Source organism: Myripristis murdjan, chromosome 14 (assembly GCF_902150065.1).
Source record: "Myripristis murdjan chromosome 14, fMyrMur1.1, whole genome shotgun sequence".
NCBI lineage: Eukaryota > Metazoa > Chordata > Actinopteri > Holocentriformes > Holocentridae > Myripristis > Myripristis murdjan.
The window spans coordinates 25,163,703-25,188,839 of NC_043993.1; the positions used below are offsets into that span (position 1 = coordinate 25,163,703).

At 40.5% G+C, this 25,137-nt stretch overlaps 1 protein-coding gene across 1 annotated transcript in view; it reads left to right on the forward strand.

Moving 5' to 3' along the window:
• The window catches only part of kdm6bb (lysine (K)-specific demethylase 6B, b), a 24,591-nt gene extending 906 nt beyond the window's left edge, over nucleotides 1-23,685 (forward strand). The window contains exons 2-20 of the mRNA XM_030068112.1: nucleotides 4,265-4,388; nucleotides 7,088-7,144; nucleotides 7,532-7,751; nucleotides 7,856-8,101; nucleotides 8,230-8,379; nucleotides 8,512-8,841; nucleotides 9,075-11,899; nucleotides 12,044-12,170; nucleotides 12,595-12,700; nucleotides 13,632-13,837; nucleotides 15,851-16,050; nucleotides 16,145-16,213; nucleotides 16,316-16,464; nucleotides 16,975-17,089; nucleotides 17,204-17,391; nucleotides 18,597-18,738; nucleotides 18,847-18,973; nucleotides 19,093-19,263; nucleotides 21,930-23,685. Of these exons, the coding sequence (XP_029923972.1) occupies nucleotides 4,270-4,388; nucleotides 7,088-7,144; nucleotides 7,532-7,751; nucleotides 7,856-8,101; nucleotides 8,230-8,379; nucleotides 8,512-8,841; nucleotides 9,075-11,899; nucleotides 12,044-12,170; nucleotides 12,595-12,700; nucleotides 13,632-13,837; nucleotides 15,851-16,050; nucleotides 16,145-16,213; nucleotides 16,316-16,464; nucleotides 16,975-17,089; nucleotides 17,204-17,391; nucleotides 18,597-18,738; nucleotides 18,847-18,973; nucleotides 19,093-19,263; nucleotides 21,930-21,953 (5,571 nt within the window). The 5' untranslated portion in view covers nucleotides 4,265-4,269 and the 3' untranslated portion in view covers nucleotides 21,954-23,685. The remainder of the gene's footprint in view (nucleotides 1-4,264; nucleotides 4,389-7,087; nucleotides 7,145-7,531; nucleotides 7,752-7,855; nucleotides 8,102-8,229; nucleotides 8,380-8,511; nucleotides 8,842-9,074; nucleotides 11,900-12,043; nucleotides 12,171-12,594; nucleotides 12,701-13,631; nucleotides 13,838-15,850; nucleotides 16,051-16,144; nucleotides 16,214-16,315; nucleotides 16,465-16,974; nucleotides 17,090-17,203; nucleotides 17,392-18,596; nucleotides 18,739-18,846; nucleotides 18,974-19,092; nucleotides 19,264-21,929) is intronic.
• The last annotated feature ends 1,452 nt before the right edge of the window (nucleotides 23,686-25,137 follow it).

The following is a 25,137-nucleotide window of genomic DNA, read 5'->3' on the forward strand; positions in this document are numbered from 1 at the left end:
AATGTAGCATCTGCTCTAACAGTTGGATGGAAATGGACCCTTGAAGAAGTAGTTCATTTTGCTCAGTCAGCAGGGTTATTATAGGACAGCTGCACCAGCGCTGCAAAGTCCTTGGTCTTGACACAAACAAACCTATATCGAACCAAATAATGAGCCCTGTCTCATACAGTGTTTCCATACAACTAAATTGCACATCATATTTTGTCGCAGATTATGTTTGTTTGCAACGCATCACAAGAACATTTGTCTAAAGTCCACACTAGCAGGCAGGTGGGGTGGCAGATGGGTCAAACAACTGCCTTTCACCCAGGCGATCTGAGTCCAGCGTGAAGCAACAGTGGTGGTTGTAAACATTATGTTACATTACCATAACCAAGTGGTTTTTATGCCCAAACCTAATCTTTTCTCTAACCTTAACCCAGTACTTTTGGTGGCAAAAGGTAATGAAATTGGCTAAAATGCTGCCCAATATGATATACAAATATGTTAACGTAATCAGCGACAAAATATCAAATATCAATGCAATTTAGGTGTATGGAAACATATTTTTTAGGAGACAAGGATGGTTGAAATAACACAAAAAAGAAACTGGTAGATGAGGTAGGGAGTCAAGAGGAGAAGGTAAAATGTGCCAAAGCTGTTCTTTAGGGCATAGGAACAGAGGATGAGCTGAGGCAGAGCTGTGGAATAAACAGGCAGATTGGATAGTATTCATTAGTGAGGCAATTTATGATGTAAGTTGTGCTGCATTAATTTAAATTCAGAACTTGAGATTTCCAACTGTGACAATGTTGTGTTCACGGAGTCAACTTGAGAAAAATGGATGCCCACAAGAAGCAATTGCATTTCCCTCAAGTGTGAATACCAAACATATCTGCAGTGGCATTTGATTAAATAGGAAAACAAAGGAAATTTGTTTTTATACATTTTGTTTTGTTTATATGTAGTTTGTCTCACTTCTATACATTTTTATATATATTGCTATTAATTCTCACCATTGTTTTCTTATATGTACAGCCCATTGAGAGATATTTTGTGATATAAGGCTATAATAAATTTTTACTTAACATTTTTGTGTCCTCTGATGTCACTTGAACTGAAATCAGAGAAACCCAGGCTCCTAAATGATGCCTGCATTTCCAGCTTGTAATTCCATAATGTATGACTGTTCATTCTGTTCTTTTCACAAGTCTGAGTTCAATTTTAACAAGTTGTGAGTTGAAATGAATGCAGCCTAGGAGCAGTCAGCAGAGGCTAGAGTTTGGAAAACGGGAGCAGGCATTGGCCATCAACTCACAGCTCTGCCAGAGATTATGAACACCTAGCCAGAGGGCAGTTGACTTTACAGACTTCTCTGTGCCATAGGAAGATGCAGTAGATGAAGCAAATGAGGGGAGAAATTGTATTGAATCAGCATCTGACGCTGGGCAGTGAAACTGGGTGCACCCTTTTCTAACATGGGGTGCAGTGGATTTGAAGGCACATTCTCTCCCAGTTTTCTGGAGTCGGGGATTCATGGTGAGTGCAGCAGCACTGTCTTCCTAAAGTGAGGTTGCCATGGTCCTTCATCTTAGTGCCATGTATTTTATAATTGGTTGGCCACTGGCTGTGGTGGCTGCTGGGTAGCAGTGATTAGAGAGGTTGACTGCACACTGCAGCTCTGGCTGACTGATGATATGACCACTAACCAGACACACTGCAGCAGAAAATACAGCATGAGGAAATAGCATCTACTGTAGATAGATGAAATGACACTTATGTGTGGATGCAAATCACAGACACAGGGATATAAAGTTAATTTATAATGGACACAAGAGGCAGTTATCATGTAGACATGGTATAGAGTTGCCCTAATGCATGATGCTGTGCATCTCTCTTTGTATTTCATGCACGTAAATACAAAGCAGCTGTGCACAGAATGTATCACTCTATTGTGTGTGTTGGCAACAGGTAATGTTTTTGCTTTTTCAGAAGTGAAGTGAAGGGCTTTGCAGACAGAGCAAGACTAAGCATTTTATTGCCTCTGCTTTTTTGTCTGCATGCGCTGTGCACACAACTGTAATGCTTATTTTTAGGAGCATGTCAAGGACAGTAAATGTAAAATTACACCACTATGTGAAAGTATGTGTTTTATAAACTTTTTTTTTAGCAAACAGTTTATTCAATTACTGCGGTTGTTTGTAGCCAGGCCTCACATACATGGATTTATTGACTACATGTGCAAATTAGTGATTGACAAGATGACAAGTAGCAACACTGATGATAGCTTTGCCGTAAATTTTTGTGTTCCTCCCTCACCTCTTTTGCTTGGTGACAGCACAGCCCTTTACAGAAATGATGCTAGCAGTTGTTCTTGTTAAATGAGGTTACTAGTTATAGCTTTGAGTGAAAAAAATGTACACTAAATGTCCTAAATGGTAAAGATAAAGGTAGAGAAACTAACTCTTTTAATACAGTACAGTGCAATATACACTGTGCAGCAAAGTAAATCCAGGTAAAAGCCAGATGCCCTCTTTATTTTGAAATCTATACCATTCACAAAGGATGAAATGGAGATAAAGAGAAGCAAATGAGTTGCAGGAGGATTTTGAAACCTTGAGGCAATTTGTGGTCATTGTGGTTTGAGCAAAAGGGGCTGCAACTCAATATCAGAAAGATGTCTCGTAATTTGTATATTCAGTGTATATTGTTGCTCGACTCAGTGCTTTTTTGTTCAGTTCAGCCACATACTTGCTTTATTGACTCATATGTCTGTCTTCCCATAAGTGACGCTCATATGCCCCTATACTAAACACGTCTAGCCTTTTTAGATACAACATCTGGCCACATTTTAGCCTTAACTTGAATGTTTCTTCTACAGATGTATCCCTTTCACATTTTTCAAGCACTGTATCAAATTTTCACCCAACAGAACAATGGATGTAGTAAAACAAAGATGAAGTAGACAAAAGGGTACAGATGGGAGAGGGCACAGCAGATATGAGGAGAGGATATACACAGGAAAACAGAGAAGAGAAGCAATTCCTTCCTTGTTTCTTTACAGAGGCAAGGAAGAAATCAGGAGAGAAAAGGTATAGAAGAGAAGAAAAAGGAGAATAGAGCAGAGTGAAGAAAAGCAGAGGATGCAGGCTACTACTGTACATGCACTGTGCTCTGTGAAGATACATTCATGCTGGAAATTATAAAATGTATTTAACACTACAGTAATTTAAAACATACTCACAACTGATGGCCCACTGGCATGGTGTATGTTGGGGTAATGCAAGTAGTGGGGTTTGTGCATTTTAGCCTGAAGGTGGCGGTAGAGGAAAGGCCATGAGGTCACCAAAGTTGATAGGGTTCCTCCTCTGGGTAACATGAATGTGCTTTCCAGATTTCATGGAAATCTGTCCACTAGATTGTGAAATATCAAATGTGACATACTGGCCCATGGGTGGCGCTAGAGGAAAGGCGATGATAACACCAACATTGATGTGGTTCATACAGCAAATTACTTAGCAATCTCTCCATTACATTTATGCTGTGTGCAAGTCAAATGTTTGGCCTCAGGGTGGCACTAGAGGAAAGGTCATAGAGTCACCATCAGCAGCAAGAGGAACCTTCCTTTGGGGAGTGTATACCACATACACAGTGTGACCTGCTGGTGACACAAGAAGCAAGGTCATGATCAGGTCATGTCACCAAAACTGACAGGGTTCATCGTCTGGGGAGCATGAATTCGCTCACCCAATTTGTCAATCTTGCCAATAGATTTCAAGATATGTTGCCTTTAAGTTAAGTGTTGAACGGATGGACAGACAGATGAACATATAGATAGATTTGTCACAGCCATCCTCAGGCCTAACAGCGGGGCAAAATACTCAATTTTGCCACAAGTTTACATGGCTACCTTTGATTGGTGGGCTCTTGTTTTAGGCCACATTTTCCAAATCAGATTGTAACTACATTTAATGAATAAGCAGATTGACCAGTTCTGAATTAGCATCCAAGAACTGGAGTCACCTTAGTTCTCAAACAGCACTCACCACAAAGTGTTATTTGTGCTAACATATAAATCGGAAGATTATTGTGTGTAGGTAAATGTTTGTATGTGTGTGTATGTGTGTGTGCAGATACGTGCAAATTAATACCCTAAGATCTGAATGGTTCAAATGGCAGTTCTTTGATTCGTTAGTTTATTTACACAAGTGACAGCTAATTCCTGACAACAATACTCTCTTCCATAAAGTTAAATGGATGACACTTAAAAGCATGTCTGTTCCAGGCTGGATGTATCACCCAGCAGAGCTGTACTCTGGCCGCAACACATGGGACTCCTACCAAGCTGGAGGACCGAACAGAGGACAATGGACTCCCATGAACAGTCGCCCCTGGAACCGTACACACAGGTCAGCTGTCTCTCACAGCACTGTAATGCTTTGTTTCTGCTTTCTTTACTGGTTAAAAGCTTGCATTCTTTACTTTTTGTTAAGATCATTTTCAGTTTCTGTTTGTTCAGAGACATTCATACCACAAGGCAACATGTCACAAAGTGTATTATATTAAATGTGAACACAGTACTTTTCAGGTGGGACCAACAATGTTATCAAAGCAGTAATAAAAACTACTCTATATAAGGTGTATGTGCAGTAACTTATGCCTATAGTTATGTTTTAAAGTTATTCACAGGACCTTTGGTGGCCCTGTAAATAACGACACTGTGGTGTAGTGTTAACCAAGCAACAAACACGGTGTTATGATGCCGGTGGGGTGGTAGTTGGCTCAATCAGTGAACATTTCGTAACCTTAACCCTGACCTTTTACTAACCTTAACCAAGTAGTGTATGTTTAGTGGCTAACTTGCTAGGTAACTTTTGTTAGTGAACGTTCACTCACTAGCTATTTTGCTAAGGAAACGGTCCTTTGGGTCATATTAGAAATGGTCCTCTGGGTTGTATTCGAGGGTTGGAACAAATTACCTGTGTGGTCATGTGGGTTGAAGGACTTTTTGGAGGCAGAAATGACTGGACCACTAATTCAGTGGTGATGATACATCCACCGCCAACCCTCATGGGTGAGCCATAATGCTGATGAAATTGGTAAAGTCCATGGTAGCAACAATACCGCAAGAAAGACCAGCTAAGACTCTAATGAGCATAATAATGACTGTAGCTACAAGTGTGCATCTGGCTGTGGCGTTTGGGAAGCGGAACAATTGTCAATTGAAAGGAGGTTCTTTCTGCCATAGAGACAATCAGGATTGGGCAGAGAATGAGGTCGGCTGTATTAAATGTTCTATTTGTAAACTCTGAACCACAAAAGATTCCTTGAAAAACCTTTTTGTCTTAGAGCAGAGCTGGCAGGCTGTGCATGAAAAAAAAAATGCACAGCAGAGAAATAGCACTGGTATTCCTCTTGTTCAAAGTTCAAATTTGATTATTTTTTGTCCTTATTGGGAAGACTGGATTGCATTAAAATACAAAAAACATATATGCTCGATACGAGCAGTAGTGCAAATGATGTGTTTGGTGAGTGCATGGAGCATAGAGTTAAGTACGGTTATAGCATGCAGGTTGAACTTTAGTTTGTTTCACTTAGCCTGTGGTTGCCTGAACGTATGATCTGAATGAAGTGGTTCAAATTCTCCAGAGAAAAAGTTACCAGGGCAGTGTATGGATGGCAATCTGGGCTTTGCATATAGGGCCTGTTTTGTATAGGCATCAGTGATGCAGTGTCAGTGAAATGAACACTGCTGAGTCAGTTGTTAATTTTCATGCTCTGGTTTGCAAAACAGGCCACTATATGAAAACTGAGGCTTGCTTCTGTTAAAGACATGTAGAGCAAACATCACTTTATACATTTCTTAAATTAAAAAAAAAAAAAAAAAATCTGATGACTCTTGGTGGCACATTAGTCAGAATGTACACTAATCTATAGTTTTCAAGTACTTGTAAGTGTCTACAAATTCATATTCTGATAACTGGTAAAAGTTAAAGATGCAGTTGTAGATGGCTTTTTTCATTGGAAATATACACCATAGCTTGTTTTGTTTTGGACAGAATGGAGGTTTGTTATTCACCCCAGCAGCACTGCACGAAGTCCAGGTTCATGCACTCGTTCATGATCTTGTAACAGGCTTGTGATTATTAAAGGATCTGCTTGGGTGACCTCTGCTGTCATGAAAGGACAAACCTCTGAGCAGTGACACGCAGACATGGCCTTGTTTGTCTTCACTCACTGAGCGTGGCACATTAAAAAAAAAAAAAAAAAAAAAAAAATACAAAACTCAGTAGTACAAATATAGAAAACCTAGACCAACCTGAGTCAACAGCTTTTTACTGGCATGATCATCTGTTGTTGAAGCAGAGAAAGTTCCACAAACAAAAGCCTAGTATGTGTTCTGGGATTATCCAAAGGCTTGGTAAGAAAGTTGATCAGCGTCACTGTGACATCGATGACCCCTCTGCACGGGGTCATGTGAGCTGTCAGCTGTACTCAGAGGCCCTTCATTAACAAATTATTAACAAGTCTTTCAACTTACTTCATGATTAGGATGTCAAAGCAGGTGACCTGTTGTTCACTGAGCTCCCAGGGAATCTGTTTTTCTTTTTTGCTAGAAAAGCTGACCTGTTATTTGGAACTTGTAGTTATGGAAGGTCCATCACAGTTGTCATACAAAAAAAAAAAAAAAAAAAAAAGGCCTCTAAGGATTCATTTATTTTTTGAAAATTGTTACTTATGTCAGGTCAGAGAAAGGTGAAATGAAAGGTGAATTATGTGCAGTGGCAATAGTCAAAGATTAGAGAATGGCTGACTTTGTGACTGAATAGTTGCTTGTCCAGTTTCCCATGTCCTGTTAGTAAAAATCTGTGCTGGGAAAGTGAATAGACCATGCTTCCCTTCCCCAAATGATCATGTCAAAGAAGCCTTGAGTAAGACGCTCAATTACCATCTGCTCTGTTGGACATTCTTGCTTTTATTTCCTTGTTAAAAAAAAAAATCATATATCTAACTCTCACTGCTTGTGAATTAGCCCTTTGAGACAGTTATACTGAAATTTTGTAAAAGATGTTTGCTAAAAACAATGGAATATTCCCCTCTGCTACAGATGTCAAGGAGGGCGCAATCAATCACATCATCCACCATCAAGTCATATTTATAGCAGGTGAGTGAAAAATCTTGATAGATTAAATGTTCTGTCTCACAGAAATTATGTACTGTAATACTGTCTGTTCAAAGAACTACCTAGATGGACAGAGAGAGTATGTCCATCAAAATCAAATTAAAAGCAACTTAACTTGCACGTTTAAGACAGAGCAACAGAACGAAAAGGAAAAATTCTACTGTGGAAATGAGCATCGGTTCAGTGCACAAGTCTCAATTGTGTTATGCTGCAGTATTTTTTTTAAGACACTGAATGTGTTTTGCACCGTTCACACATGACTGCTCCTTTCAGTGCATTATTAAAAATCTGCATATCTTAGATATATCCAATGAGACTACTGTGATACATACTTTTTGCTCACCTAAGTTCTGTGTGTCTTGTACTCAGGGGGGAAAGAACAGCCAATCATGCCCAGGAAAAGAGTCATCCCAGGGGGCACAGACTGTCACTACGTCCTTGGGACTGCAAGGACCAGCCTTATGGGGGCCAGAACTGGCACCACAACTCCACACGCTCATTCCACAATCGAGCTGGCAGCCACAGTGGTTATCCCACAGGACTGGGAGAACGTTATATAAACTGGGACAACAATGGCAACCACTCCACAGTGAGATTAAGCAGATCTGAGTTATGGAATACCATTGGGTTCATATTAGAAGGCAGATGTCTAGTATCAATGTAACTTTTTACAAAAATTGTCTGTGTTATTAGTACGGGGGTCCTCGACCACATCACAACAACCGAGAGCTGCTGTCCCCTCCGGAGAGATGGGTCCCCTCAGACTGCCGCAGGACCTTCCCAGGCAGAATGATAGATCACAGACCAGGGCCCTGGAAACGGCCAGCCCTCCACCAGCGCCGAGACCAACTCCACCAGCACAGTCCACCCCCACAGCACCCCTTATCCCCTCGGGAAGAGTGCCCTGCCAAGAGGAGAAGAAACTCTGGCCCTGATCAGGTGATCCTGGTTGGCTAAGAACAACAAACTGTGATTCATTTTTTAAACATAGTTGTACAATAGCACCACCCAATGGTACAACAACCATCCAACCTAACAACCTGTTTCTACTTTCACCCTATATTTAGTCATCTCACCTTGGATCAAAGCATTTAGCTTTACATGCCCACGCACCATCACCATCTCGGTACCACCGCTGCAGCCAAGACAACTGGAAGCCTCCAAATGACAGGGCAGGTCCTTGCCACCACTCTGACCACAGGACCTCACCAACACAGGTAAGCATGTATAACTTGTTACTGGTATCAGTAAAAGATCATTTCTATTGACAGAAATTAAATTGACCAAGAAGACTGCATATTGTTGATTTCTATTACATCTTCTTGATTCCGGGGTCTTGAATATTGCAGGAAACCTCTAAACTGAGAACTGGAGGACAAGGCTTTTATAACAGTAACCTATCAGGTCAAGGCCACAGCTGTTCTTCTTCCTCTCACACTCATCACCCTCCTCTATCACTGAGCTGTGGCAACAGACCACCACACCACGGAAGCAGAGGGAAGGTTGACCGGAAAATGCCCTCTTCACCAGCAGACCACACCCGTGTGCCTTACAGCCGCCAAAACCATCATTACCACTATCCACGGCACACAGGCCAGCCCAGAGCCCTACAGCACAGCCCCCTGCCACACCCTCTGGATGGCAAGGACAACCGGGGCCACCACCACAAGCAAAGCACAGTGAGGAACCATTTAAGGAACATGAATACATAAAATGATATAAGCAACCGTAGGATGTTGATATGACATTTCATTTAATTAGACGACAAAATGTTGAGTATCAGCATTTCCTCCTTTTCTAAAGCATTTTCTGGGCTTTTTCACCAATTCTTGGTTGCTGTATGATGTGGTTGTGTTATTGAGTGTATTAGTCCAGAAGAGAAGTGTTGATTTATATCATCTTCACTCCATAGGAAGTTCAGCGCACTAATGCACGGGGCAAGTCAAGGAGTGAACCCCTCTCCGAGACCTCTGGTGCAGATCCTCCTCTCTATCCATCTCACCACTGCAGCCCCAAAGATGGGGATTCCTCTACCATCAGTCCTCCATCTCCTTCCAGTCCCTTAACACACACCATGTCCAGTGGGAGAAAAGACCCATTAGCGGTTCATCAGCGGAGTCCCAGCCAAAGTTTAGACATCGCTGTACTGCAAAACAGAGGACAGCAGAAACTACAGGGAAGTCCTAGCCATACTCATACCTCTAGTTTAACATCTACCACTTGTCTCACGTCTTCTGCTGGTCCGAATTCTGGGTTCCCTATCACAGAGGTAAAATCTAGAAAGACCTCACAGCCCCTTAGCTCCCAACAGTCCACCCACCACAGATCAAGAGCCAGCAAACCTGAGAGAGATTTTGGAGAATACAAAAAACTCGAGTGCAAACATAAGAATAAACAAGGCAAAAGGGAGAGAAAAGATGAAATGTGGAAGATCAACAGAAGGGGTGAGGAGAGAAAAAGGCAGAAGAAAAAAGAGGAAAAAAAGAAGAAGAACTTAAAGACATTACTGAAATTGGAAGAACAAAGCTACAAAGGCGACAGAAGAAAGAAAAAAGAGAAAGCTGCAAAAGAGGGAAAACATGGGTCAGGCTCAACAAGTAAAATCCAAGAAAAAACAGAAAAGGAAATGTTTACATCTTCCTGTACATGCTGTTCAGCAGACGTGACCAAAATGAGCCACCGTAAGGTTCAGGCTACACCTCTGAGCCCAGATAGGAAAGGCCACTCTCGACAGACACCATCTACCCCATCTAAACATAAACCCAGGGAGAGGGAGGACAGAGCAGAGAGATTGTCACAGAGACATCAGACATGCATAGATACTCAAAATACTTATGAGAGTCACTCATCACCTGGAGGAACTCTTCATCCCAGACGTACTTCACCATCCCTATCCACAATATCAGAAAATCATAAAATGCCGGAACAAGGCTGCAGTCCACCCAAACTGGCTGTCAAGGACGAACTACTACAGTGTCTACCCACTAACACCAGCCCCAACCAGACCAGCGAGAAGACCCAGTCCCTCTCAGAGGGCGGACCAAAAGCAAATCCTGATGATACATTCCCTTCCCTTTCATATAAAGCCTTAGCACTTCTCAGTACAGCGAGTTCCACTGGGATAGAGGAACCCATCCATGGCAAAGCCGGGGGGCAAGGAGGGGTCCTTAAGGCTCCAGATCTACAGCCAGCGGTAGTGATAGGGAGTTTGACCGAACTGGGAGACAACCCAGCAGCCAGCCCCCCTGTTCTCAGTTGGCAGGGCTCTCCAGTATCAACTCTGGGGGAAGATGATGATGAGTTGGAAAAGGGAGTGATAAGGAGACCCGTCCTTCAGCCCAGCCCCACCCATTGCTTTTCTCCTTCACATGGAGACAGTGAGAAGGTTGATGAAGAACATAAGGAGCACTGTGAAGGTACAGTGACAGATTATTCCCATAATGACATGGACAAGCTCTGTGGTTCACCTTATACAGCTAAGCAGGAAGAAGAGGAAGAAGAGTTGGACAGCAGTACAGATACATCTAGCTCACTCCTCCTGTGTCGGCTTCGGCACCATAAGACAGGATTAGATGATGTCTTCAAGAGCCTGGCAACATTTCTTGGTGGCCAGAGGGTCGCATGTCGGGGCGGTCCATTTGGTTGGCCTCCTGGTAGCACCACAGGAGGGGTGAAGTTCTCATCTTCTCTTGCACTGGGGCCTGAAATCCAGTGTCAGGACCATCAAGATTTTGCCACTGCATCAGATCCCATATTCTCCTCTAAACCCACCAACCAGTCACCAACCCATGCTACCTCAGACACACTTTTGAAATCCCATGGTACAACAGACCTTAGTCATCCTGTCACAAAGAGCCTAGAGGAGACAGAGGAAGAGATGAAGAATGATATAAAAGAGAAAAGAGAGGGTAAGGATATGGAGACATTCTCTGAGAGATCAGAGACAACTCTTTTGGCTGGGTCACTGAGTGCTGAGTTGAGACTGACCACCACACACACAGCCTCTCTAACCGGCCTCCTTCCTGTGCCCACCAAGCAAGATAGAGGAACCAGTGAAGGATTGGGACACAATCGCACAGACAAAAAAAGGAAACAAATGATTGAGGATGAAAGAAAGGAAGGAGAGGTCAAGATCAAGAGAAAGAAAGAAGAAAGCAGTGTCATCCATAACCATCACAAGAATGGAGCAAATGAGATTAGGAAGTTGAGAGAAAAGAATGAATGTAAAACAACACCTGTGTCATCATTGGTGCCATTGTTCTGTAGTAACTTACCTAAATTGCTGAAGGACAATATGAAGGACCAGCTTCCTCAGGAAAATAAAAACCCACAGTGCAAAGACATCCAGAGAGAAAAGGTGCACACAGGGACTGCTGAGCAGGTGACACTAGTAGCAGAGAAGAAGACAGAGGTCAGTGAGTCTGAAAAAAAGGTATCCTCACCAGTTGGAAACATAGAAACCAAGATCACAGGCCCAGCGCCAACTATAACAATCAATACATCCAAATCATGCGTCTCCACACCTTCGAGTAAACCTCCCTCCTCATTACCCTCAGTTGACCCCCTCAGGCTGAAGGCATTGTCCATGGGATTGTCAAAGGAGCTGAAGATCCACTTGATTAAAGTGGAGACTGTAGGCAGACAGACGTTCATCACATCAGAGATGGAGGAGAGAAGAATCCCACTTTCCAACATCAGCATTGAAAACACAGCCAGCGAAGTGATCAGAGCATGCAAGTGAGTACTATGGGTCTGACGAAGACAGTCTTAGTCTAGATGAATCATTAGAAATGATGTGATGAAGGGAAATATTCCAGTGCAACTTTAATTTCCACCTCTTGATATTTTTTTTTCTTTCTTGCTCTGTCCTTTCTCTTGCAGGGGGGCAAGGGTGAAGGGGAAGTTCAAGGAGTCGTACCTGCTCCCTGCCTTCTCTGTCAAGCCTAACATTGCCATCGAGACCCCCATCCCTCGAGAGAAGCTTAACCCACCCACACCTAGCATCTATGTGAGTCCACACAGACTTGATCAGTAAAACATCCACTTTTAACAAATCAGTCAATCTAGTATTTGAGTCATTAAGATCCTTAAAAGCTTGTTTCTCTTGCAAACCTGTCCATGAGATGTGATGCTTTTCTATTTTCCAAAATCTGCCTTAAGATATGGGCTACACACATTCTAGAAAATTTCTGAAATGAGATCAACTGCACTGAAAACAAGTAGAGTGCCTCACCTACTGGGAGAATGTTTCACATTTTAAGACAGTCTTTGTGTTGATTATGGTGAAACATTAGTGTTTGCATATTTGTGCTTAATAAAATATCTCTATTATCCATGTGCGCCAGTGCCCTCCTTCTGCTCAGAGTTTTTGCAGTGGCACTGACATTGTTGACAGTTCAGTACAGCATTATAATGTCTCTTGTTATTTCCAGTTGGAGAGCAAGCGAGATGCCTTCTCTCCAGTTCTGCTCCAGTTCTGCACTGATCCCAAAAACGCTGTCACTGTCATCAGAGGCCTTGCTGGCTCCCTCCGCCTTAGTAAGTTTCAAACCCCTCCTGAATTTATTAAATTTCAGTTATTCCAAATGAGTTTTGGGGGAATAGAAATGTAGTGCAATTTATTAGTATTATAGTACTATTGTATTCTATATTACATTGTGGAAATTGTGTCTGAACTCATTGAATCTAGAATTCAAATATAAAGGAGAATATAATGACACTGTGGAGTTTTGGGAAATTATTAAATTTAATTTTTTTTTAGTATTTTCTGAAAGGATGAAATCACAGAAAGATGCAAACATATTTAGAGATCATTGCAAAATGTATGAGCTGTGCTTGTTAGTACTGTGTGTACTGTATCTATGTGTGAGTGTGAGTGTGTGTGTGTATGTGTGTGTGAGTGTGAGTCTGAGTGTGAGTGTTTGTACATGCTTGCCATTTCAAGTTCATCATAAAATTTACATTAAACTATGATATGATGAAGCCAAAATGCTGACATGACAGTCAACAACATATTATGTTTTGCTTCACACCTTCTCAGGAATGGATGAGGGAACATCAAGTTTAGATGTAGCTTCAGATATTTTCTATACTGGACACAGCTCTACCAATTCTGACTAGTTCTGATACAGACTAGAGCTCAGTTTTTAAGGCTGTCTTTATAATGACAATTTGTGTGCAAGTGAGAAAGCGTCATCTTGCCTAATTTCACACATTAGTCCTACAATATCAGTTCTTACCAAAGACACGTTATAAATGTTGAAAAATAAATACACACAAAACCTGGACTAATGGATACTTTTGAGAGTATTCATTCTTAAGAACCCTGTTGATTTGGGAAAATACAATTTTTAAATTTTACTTTACCAAATATGAGAAATGAAAAGGGCTGTTGTTGTTTTAATACCCTATCTATCAGTATATTAATGAAACCCTGTTGCTTATGTTTATGTCTTTTTTCCCTATGGAGACCTAGGTCTGTTCTCCACCAAATCTCTGGTGGAGGCCAATGCTGAACATGCTGTGGAAGTGCGGACTCAGGTGCAGCAGCCTGCCGATGAGAACTGGGACCCCAGTGGCTCAGCGCAGACTTGGCCCTGCGAAAGCAGTCGCTCGCACACCACCATCGCAAAATACGCCCAGTACCAGGCCTCCAGCTTCCAGGAGAGCCTGCAGGTAGACATTTTCCCTCATAGCATCAATAAACAGAATTTAAAGTTTAATGGACATTACTATAATCAGTTGAGATGGATGCTGGTGAATTTGGTATACACACCCTAGTTCTTCTGTCTACACCACTTCCTGATGCCCATCTTTACCCCATTCTACCCCTAATAACATCAAATGCCACTAGACAAAAAGTTCATCAAGCACTATCTGAGGGTGTGTTCCACTGTTTTTGATATTGTTGGAGTGGTATGACATGTGGCATACAACGTATGGGTATTTAGTAATTTTTACATTGTGACATTCTTTGGTATAGCCCGTGGTTTACTATCCTGCTAAGTCTGGCCTCAGTTGTCTCTCACTGCTGTGTGAACAAAAGTTTCATACGTAAGGGGCTAATCAACTCATAGGTGTGTGTTAAATGGTTTTAAGGCATAACATGGAGGCAAAGAACCAGCCACGTTGTGCCTTAAAACTATTTAACGCACACCCACGAGTTGATTATCCAGCTTATACCATGTTTTTTTACCAACAATGTAGAGGAAATGGGAGAAAACAATATGAAAATCCCATTGGTGCGTTTTCCATCTTGGTTGTTAGTTTATCAAGCCGATAACTTGGCTGTGCTCACCGCAGTTGATAACAAGTAAGCTTTGACAGCTGTGCTTTTTAATGTTGCCATGGTTACATTTTGGGTAGCAGATGACTTTAGAACAGTGATTAAACTTCAGCCAAACTATGTGTGCAATGCACAGTTTGCTGGCCAATGAGAAAAGAGCATTCACCCAGACCGTGGTATGAATAGTATTATCCAATTCCAAAACTGGTCATCCCTAAATTTAACATTGGCTTGCTGGCCCTGCTGCAAGGCAGAGTTAGATTCCTCTGATTCGTCTGATTCTTCAGAGACATCCACCTGAAAATCAGGTGAACCCTTGGCTTGCTGCTGCCAGTGTACACAACAAGACAGGAGTTCTGAATAACAAATCAAATGTTGTGTAATTACACTCCTACTTGGACTTGTTTAATCAGTCTGTCACTGTTAAACTTGTGAGAAGTTACAGTTGATAATTATGGTTGGTAATGATCTTTTTTTTTTTTTTAGAGTCAACTGCCAAAGTAATATATCAACTTACTTACAAACACTGATTTTCCCACCCTTAACGCTCTCCCCAACTGTGGTACGTTGCTAACAGCTGCCTGTATGATCTTGGATATTTGCCAGCAGCTGTCACTGATAGCAAAGGAAGTGTCTTTGTCCTAGCATTTACTGCAGAAAGTGTGTTCCTGGTTAGTGTTAGCTGTAGCCATGGACTTAAGAAGTGGGTCTGTGTACTCAGGAAAGCCAGATCATTTTTTCCAGGATCAACCCATTAAAAAGAAGAGTATAGATGCTATTTGTTTATGAACATTAACCTTTACATTAGTGCAAGTGCCTGCAAAATGGAACGATCTTTAATTTTGCTCTCAGAAAGAAATGCCATGTTAAAATTAAAAAACAGCTATTATTTCTGTACTGATATTGGCATTTAGAGAAAAGCAAAAGTGTACAGACATTTTTTGCACACAGCATGGTATTAAGGCATTTTAAAAACAATTGATTTTATGCATGTGGGTCCTATGACATTCTTAATCTTACAGTTTTATTAATTTCTCAAATAGATGTTCACATTTCATTTTTTTTTTAACTGAAAATTTTACCTCAATATGTGTGTCAAAACTAAAGATACACTGTGAAAATGTCTGCAAAACTGCAGCATTGTTTAATTTTTTAGATTCCTGAGGTATATGATGCCGAGAGTATTTCACCTCTCTCCAGAATTTGCTTTTGAAGAGTGCAGAGTAAATCATGAATATTGAGTGTGATGGCCAAACAACAGTTTTGGCAGTTCACTTCAACGAGGAGTGAAATAAAGGAGGGCCCACATGTCATAAGCATGTTATGGTTGTCCATGACTGAAGCTGCACAGCTCCTCAGCTTTGGCCAACCTCCCGGCTAAGCTCATGTAGATGTGTTTATAGGAGGAGAAGGAGAGTGAGAATGAAGAGGAGGGAGAACAAACAAAGCCCTCAGATCCATCTGCCAGTCCGAGCCAAACCACCATAAAAGCTGGTCCTGTCCTAGCCAACTGTAAAGGCGGTCCTAACTCGGCTACCACTAAAACCGTTTCTATCCCTGTCATCAACAAAACCCACCCTGTCCATGTCACCAGCACACCCAGGTAAATATTATCCAATCCCATACACAATCTAGTGTTATGATTATGAATCTACTGGTAATAATACTAACTTCAAATCGTTTTCTTTTTCATCTAGCCCAGAGCAGAAACCAGCGGGAAAGATCATTAAATTTGGGACCAACATTGATCTCTCTGATCCTAAAAGGTGAGGCTGTTTTGAATTGGTCGATGTTATTAATCTATGCCTGCACTCAGAGGTCTTCGAAGGCCCTTGTCATTCCACCCTGCATGTGTGTTTCTGTATAAGGTGGAAGCCCCAGCTACAGGAGCTGCTGAAGCTGCCAGCTTTCATGCGTGTGGCATCAAGCAACAACATGCTCAGTCACGTCGGTCACACCATCCTGGGCATGAACACTGTCCAGCTCTATATGAAGGTGCCAGGTAGCCGCACACCAGGTCAGTGGGTGTCTCACTTTGCCAGTAGGGATTCACTGGGCCCATTGCACCACTGCCTCTGCCATGAAATAGGTCTCGTCCTCTATTTATTCTTAGTTTAGACCAATTTTGAGAGTAGGAAGCCATTCTTTGATGTAAAAGAATTTAATATATTGATATTATCATGTCAGAGTATCACAATATTAAATATTAATATATTAACTGATAATATAAATTAAATAAAAATGTTATAGCAAAGACTGTGGTCATATGATTCTAATTTGCCTTGATATGATATTGTGGGAAATGTTGTTTATGGTTGCAAATGTAGTGATATTTGATATTATCAGTATATTGGCCCACGCTTAATATATTTATGTATAACATAACCAATGTTGTCTGATTCTAGGAACACATTTTCCTGTGTTCCACATCAGTTTGCAAAGAAAAAAAGGTTTTATGTAAACAATAATTGGCAAATAAGCACAACATTTTGAATTTCTTTAACTGACTGTGTGCCTTTTTCAACAGGTCACCAGGAGAATAACAATTTTTGCTCAGTCAACATCAATATTGGGCCTGGTGACTGTGAGTGGTTTGCTGTCCATGAGCACTACTGGGAGGCCATCAACAACTTCTGTGAGAAGTAAGTGGGGAAGCTTTCAATGCGATAAGCACAAACTCACTTTGATAATGGAGATGATAATGGCCTAATTGTACATGTTAAATTGTGTTGTTGCTGCAAATTGCTTTCCCTCAGGCATGGAGTCGACTACCTCACAGGGTCCTGGTGGCCAGTCCTGGAAGACCTCTACAGTGCCAACATTCCCGTGTACCGCTTCATCCAGAGGCCAGGAGACCTGGTGTGGATCAATGCAGGGACTGTACACTGGGTCCAGGCTGTGGGCTGGTGCAACAACATCGCCTGGAACGTGGGGCCACTTAACTGTAAGTTACTAATGAGGTCTGGCAGAACAAATAATTTTGAAATCGTCTTCCTTGTTTTTCCATTTTTTTACCCTCTCTGTAGACTGGACATTTAAGATGTGCCTTGTTTACTTTATGTAGCAGATATATCAGTTTGATATATGTTATTGAAATGTATTTGATATGTTCACAACTTTGACAGCTAAATTTTGACAGCTTACCTTAATTAGTTGTATTCATGCATGATTGTTTGCATGTGGGTTAATAGATGACTTAATTAGGACTTGAATTCATGTGGTTGGATATGACATGAGCTTTGAAAAAAATATCTCTTTTGCACTCACACTGAAAGAAAGGCTACCTTCTAGTCCAGGTGCTCCACTGGATTCTTCTTTTTCATGTTTTTTTTTTTTTTTGTACTGAAGAGCCTGCCTAAAGAGCTTTATTTATTTATTTATTGTTTATTTGATAGAAACCAATGCAATAAACATAGACAAACTGAAAACAGCTATCCGATGTAAGTATCATAGTGTTTGTAGTGTTTGCAACACCCATCCTGAGAGGCGTTTCTGCAAAAAATAAGAGATTAGAATTAATACATTAAAAATACATAAAATGTAGATGTAGAATGTAAATTGATTACAGCAAGGTAAAACAGACATTTAGCAGTAACATGACTACACAAAATTAGAAAAGGACATAGTTGTAAACAGCGGGGAAAAAATAAACATGAGTACAGGTTTGTTTGGCTGGCCTCTTAAAAGTGGTGAAGTTTGCAACAAATTTCAAGGAATTAGGTACCGAGTTCCAAGACTTTGCTCCTTTCACTGAAAATGCTGTCTGAGCAAAAGATGTTTTGCAGAATGCAAGCTGCTCTGTTGGATCTGCTGAAGCCCTGCAGCCTCTTGATGTATTTACAGAGAGGCTGAGGAGCAAGTCCATTTACACATTAAATACAAGCTTTACATAATGCAAATCATAAAAGCAAAACTTTGAATCTTATATTTACTTAAAATGTGACAGTGATGGTACCTTATTTGCTTTTTGTCCAAGATCAAAGCCCAGTTGCCTGATGCACAGCAAATCCCTTACTTTTAACTTGATATTCAGGTTTTCTTTGTTATCTCATATTACAAACAACAAGCACTGTTGTAGATGCAACATTTCAAACTTTATTGCCTGCAGTACCTTTGGCCTCATTGTCTCTGTGGTTTTTGTCCTCCCAGCCTACCAGTATCAACTAGCCTTGGAGCGCTTTGAGTGGAATGAAGTCAAGAAGGTCAAGTCAATCGTTCCAATGATCCATGTCTCGTGGAATGTGGCGCGCACCATCAAAATCACCGACCAGGACACCTTCAAGATGATCAAGTGAGATCTGTGTGTGTGTGTCCAGGTACAGTTTGTGTGTGTGTGTGTGTGTGTGTGTGTGCCTACGTGTTGACATGCACGCTTCACAATCCTCTCCATCTTTTCCAGACACTGCCTCCTGCAGTCCATCAAGCACATCCAGATTATGAGAGACCAGCTGGTGGCCGCAGGGAAGAAGATCTGTTACCAGAGTCGCGTGAAGGACGAGCCAGCCTACTATTGCAACGAGTGTGATGTAAGTTCCCCTTCCGGCTGACCCTTACCGTCCGTCTACACAGCAAACTGTGCTTGAATTGGATCATGGATGCAGTGCAAACAGGTTATAAACCACAGTATCAAACTGTATTTGTGCAGGTGGAGGTGTTTGACCTGCTGTTTGTGACCAGTGAAAACAGCAGCAAAAAGACCTATGTGGTGCACTGTGAGGACTGTGCTCATGCTAAGAGCCCTTCACTGGCAGGAGTGGTGGTGCTGGAGCAGTATCGTATGGAGGAGCTGATGAGAACCTACGACACCTTCACTTTGGTCAGTCTCATTCTTTATTGTTGCAAGGCACAACTGTAGCTATGGCCAAATATTGCAGTAACGGTGGAAGAAAAGGTTTTATGCTATAGTATTAAAGGCTAAAGTGCCTCTCCCACTCTAGTCCATATCATATTTTCATCCAGTGCACATCCAGTGTCTCCAATGCAAGTAGTCACATGTGTGGGTACAGCATACAGAGATAGAGCAGTCCAGTCTATGTAGGACAGGGGTGTCCAGTCATGTGCACTGGAGGGAGTGTGTGAGTGTATGCAGGCTTTCATTCCAGCCAAAAACTAAACTTGGTGATTTCACTGCTTGCACTGCAAAAATCTCCATCTTGACCAGTGTCAGAGTTAGCGACATTGGGATGCTATAATTCTACTTGTTTCTAATGCAATTTCATTTGTTTCTGGATTTTTTTTTCTGGTAACAAATGAGCAGAGCCAGTTCAGTCAGGAAACTCTCCAGGTACCATCAGCTGATTGGTTCCTGGCTGGCGTGCTTTTCATAGTGAACCAATCATCATCTCACTCCCTGAATTCAAAGCCCTTTAAATAGCACGTCAGCTTACAGCTTCACCTCAGCCCTCCTCCTGCTCAGCTCCATCAGCTTAGGTCTGCTTTTTATGATCTAGGTGTTATTGCATTTATCCCTACTGAAATATAGACATGCAGCAGTCATTTATGAAATGTGTGTAGCAGCTAACATAAAGCAGATGAAGTCTGCCAAGGTCAAACCCATTGTAACAGATGCACTTCCTATACACGAGTTGTCCTGATTGAAGTATAAATATGTTGAAACAAGGCAGAGTAAGGCAGATCATCCCATTGGTATCAAGAAAATGACACTTGACTCAAGAAAATTCTGAAAACAAGTTGAATAGCAGACGCTAGTGGGCTAATTGCACACTATTAAAATACATCTTTCAGTGCAATCTTTATTATTTTGTAATTTATTTTATAGTGTTATTTTGTTTAAGAAAATGTGTGCCGCATTCCTAATGTTGTTTACATACTTCAGGCTTGCTTTTCCACATTGTTGCTTTGTAATAAACCTGTTACATTTGGGATGATATGCAGTGCTGGTACATGCACAAAGAATCTCCCACAAATACATATAACCACATAAAAATGTTGAACATGACATATCCCCACAAAGAAAAAAATACATACCATAAACATTCAGGCAAAAAAAAAAAAAAAAAACATGAATTAACAAACAAATGCATAACACAAAATAATACACGCACACATCATCACAAAACACTGTGCTTGTGTTTGTTTATGTTTTAGTTTGTGTTTCTTTATATATTAAAAGGATAATACTTATTAGTGTGTTGGTTGATTGATAGAGCTTTTAATTTCATGAACCTGTGGTAATCAATCATGTTTCTTTGCATGTTTCTGTCACTAACATGCATAACTGGCACTGCTCTGATCCAATCAGAATCAACAGATACCTTCACTGTTAGACAAGGACATGCACTATTGTTTTTGTTGCTGTTGTTTGTTTGTTTGTTTGTTTTTTATGACAGTGAGACAAGACCGGCACTGCCCTGCTGTTTTGCTGTTTTCATGTCAACAGTTTTGCTGTTACAATTACGCTTAATCACTATTTCTGTCGTCTCTAGCTGCCCCAGCTACACTGTGCACGATGCCGACCTCTTGTAATTATTTTTTTTTAATTAATTGTTAATTGATTTTTCTTTTTTGAGCCTGCTTGACAATGCAGCACTGAAATCGCTGACATTTAGCAAGCGTATCATGATTCTGTGTAGTAAATGACCAACACAGTGATTATTATGTCACTGTTTAGACATATTGCTCATTATGTTTACTTCTGATAAAAACTCCCACTCCTGGTGAGAAAATAATATCTGTAACCATGGATACAGACTCCCGCTGGCTTGTAAATACTTTGGGGTGAGCTGACCAGCCAGACAACACACCTATCTGGCACAGATACTGTGTTTATTTATCCTGCCGTAATTGTCATCTGATCATTTTGGGCTTACATCTGTGATCAGACAGTTCACTTTTGCTTTGTAAAAGCTTGTTGTGCTCCACTGAGGAAACATTTGGCAGGAGATGGATCCATTTTCGTAGTAGGCTCCATGCTGTGAGTGACAGACTCAAACTACAGCACCTTTCACAGACTTGCTCTCTAATCACAACATACAGGTCAGGCTCCATCAGCTCCACATGACTGCCAAGAGTGGCACCTTCCTTCATGACCTTTAAATTACATTACATGCAAGCAGTGCGAGTGTAGCATCTCTCTGAATGCTGTTCTAGTTGGACATGTGTTAATAATGTGCACCATTTTGTTTTTTCAAAACATTTTTAGAAATTTTGTTGGTATGTTCGGCATATTGTTTTTATGGTACTGTGTTGTTTACACAGGTACTGACAAGTTACTTTAATATGACAAGGAGTACTCATTGTCAGAGTAAAGCAGGCCCTGAGGCATCATTTTCCCAGAGACTAACTCCACATGCTGTCTTCAAAATAATGTTTTATTTATGAGAATTTACCACATGAGAATGCAAAAAGATCCATAACTAACTCTCTGGTTATCAGTGCATAGTAGCTGCTTCTATTTTTCACAGAGAAGTAACAAACAAACATGTTTTACAAGCTGATCTCTGTCTGTTTCTCCCCCCTCAGGCTCCAACACCCTTTCCAAAGTGAGGACTCCTCCATGCTGTCTATCAGCCATAACCAAAACTCCTTCTCAATGGCAGCACAGATGTGGTCGTCGAGGCAGCCTCTCACTGCGAACACTTTCTGAATCAGCCAATCACGTTTACTCAGTATTGTTTACATCACACAATAAGGTATGGACACTCAGCCAATCCAACAAGAGCTCACTGTCTTCCCCATACAAGCTGCTGATTGGACTTGTGTTTTGAAATAGAATGACTAGACTGGTACTACTCATGAAAAGCATTGCCGATGCGTACAAAAAAATAATAAAAAAAATAAATAAATGAATAAAATGTGAGCAGTCCTAGCACTGGGGATCAGGTCATATGTTCAACGGACACTGCTGTGATTCAAAAGCGTCAAGTAGCCAGTTTTGTGTGTTAATTCAGGTACTTTTATGCAAATCCGGTAGAACTTTTTCTACCAATCTAGTTATTCTATATGTCCATGAATTTGCTGTGATTCTACGGTACCAGCAGGGGAATCGCTTCACAGGCGAAGTAGCTGATTGTCACAAATGGCATTGTACTGGTTCCTGTTTTGTTTGTTATTCAGGTAAAACTCTGACATTTGTAATTCTTGTCTGTATACTCTCTGAGGTGCTATTCCAATCTTATTTATTCTGACTTAGATATTACAAAAGTTTTACCAGCCTAGAAGTACACCACATTGGCCTTGTGAACTGTATTTAGAGGAGAGGTAATTAGAGAATCAAACACACACAAATAATGTTTTATGTAAGTATTAAAAATAACAACTGAAGACTTTTTTCAGTTTCTCTAAAATACGGGTTTACTAGAGGACTAATATGGTTTCATTCTTAGTTGGAAATCTAGTGTGTAGGTGGTAAATTAGGTTTCTTTTGTTTTTGTTTTTTGTTTTTTTTGTTTTTCATAAGTCGAGCTAAATTGTCTTGGTGTGGTTGCTACAATACACAGAGAAAAAAGATCTATTGTTGTTTACTTTTCAGTTTTGGAACGGGAATGCCTTCCCAGTTTTATACCTCTTTTTGTTGCTACAGTTTGTCTTTGTTTCCGGGTTACAGAGAAAAAGAAAGAATTGTAAATTGTGAATTAATTTATAGCATATACTCTGGTGTGCATAGGAGGGGTGCAGAGAGGGTAATCACCCTTTTTGCTTGGGGTGACTTAACAAAAATATCAAATGGGACACACAATCATTTAAATGCAAAAGCCAAAGGGGGGCAAGAGGGAAGCAAATGTGCAGACGGCAGGGCACCTCAGTGCTTTTTGTCCAAAGGTCAGTCCTGATGACAGCCAACATTGCACTGGGCCACAGACCAGCACCGCACGTTGCCCTGGGGTTGAACATATTGCCACTTTAACATTTTGAAGAGTGGATGCCTGGAGGCCTGACCAGATCGGCCAAACCATCACTTCATTCTATTTTTTTATTATTTTTTTTTTCTATTTTATGTTATTTCTTTATTTTATTTTATTTTATTTTATTTTATTTTATTTTTCTCCATAGTCTATGCAGGGGCAGCCTTAAGGGACAAAGAGACAGCCCTTCAAAAGTCCGGTCAAATATTTTATTTATGGTTTGTTTATGGTTGCTTACTCCAGTCTGGCTCTTAAATTCCAATCTGCTATTCTCAGCAGACAATGTAAAATTTAGGTATACACAGATTCCTCATTGTGGCTTTGAGATGAAAAGTACGCTTAATAATTCATCTTTCTCTGCTTTGACTACAGTATTTGTTTATTTTTTCTTTTTTTTTTTTTCTTTTTTTTTTTTGCATACAGTGCAGTGCAGACAACAAACCCTTAAACACTTTAAAAGGACATTCAAAAGCTTTGATTGCTGCAGTTGTACCATCCTGTATTGTCTTAAATCAAGGCAGTCTCAAACACAAGGCCTGATTTATATTATGAGATTTAAGACTGGGGCCTGTTTGTTGTGTTATCATAATTCCTCTTTGAGAAATCCCCACAAATGAGTATGCAAAGCTATTTTCAAATTGTCTCTTCCTGAAAAAGTCTGACCTCACAAAGTTCCCGTTTGCAGATTTCCCCCCTTGCCACTGGAAGTCTGTGCACACCTGGTAATGTACATATTTGTTTTGAGTTTCACTATAAGACTAATGTAGTTCCATGTCAATCAAAAATCTAGTTTGAAAATGGTCTTTTCCTTTGTATAAGTCCACCTCAATCATTTTTTTTTTTTTTTTTTTTTTTTTTTTTTTTGGTTGTTGCAACAATACACCCTAAAAATACCCTGTTTCACTCTGCTTTTAATTACTGCAATGGGATTTTCCTCCCACTTTTATACCTCTTTTTGTTGTTAGTTGCTCTTTTTGGATTACAGAGAAAATGAGAAATTGTAAATTGTGACTTTATTTATACTGTATATGGTTGTTTTCTTAAATATATTTATTGCATATCAATGGTACTTCACTTGATAAGGGGCTACAAGGTGTTTTAAAAATGTACTATGGTGATAATATTGTGGATAGGGGAAGTGCAATCAGGGGGAGGTTTAATTTTCATGGTGCTAGACCCCTCCTTGCCTCACAGCCCCCTCATTTAACAGCGTATAAATGATGTATGAAAATAAGTCAATGAATACAACTCAAACCGACTGGTTGGTGCTTCGAACCATTTCAGTGCAGTTTACCGGTAACATAAATGGAATGATGTCTTTGTACTGTAACTAACGGATAAACACAAACACCTTTTTGAACTTTTTCCATTGTATGAATTCATAAAAATTGTGAGGAATTAGTGGTTTTATGATGAACATTAGCAGTAGTTGTAATTCTTGACACTTTTGCAGAGACTTTTAGGGATGTGACTTTTACTGGTGTCGAGGTTTCGTTTGTTTTTGTGTCTTGTCCTCATAAGTATTATTTGAAGGATGTAATATTGCTCTTCTTCCTCTTGACTTATTTTATTTATACTGCACTTATTTGTTTCAAAAAGATCTCACTTAGAAGAGAACCTGAGCCAGACCTGTCTTAAATCCTCCGTGATTTTTTTGTGACATATTGTATTGTTGTTCAAGAAAATAAAATGTTTTGATAAATTCTTTGAGAATGCGTAGTACCCTTTGATTCTTTTGCTTGCTCCTTTATTCCCATCAGTTGTGTGCTGGCGACTTGCTGGTTACGACTGAGTCACTCTTTTGTCCTTTCTGCTCTATTGTTCGA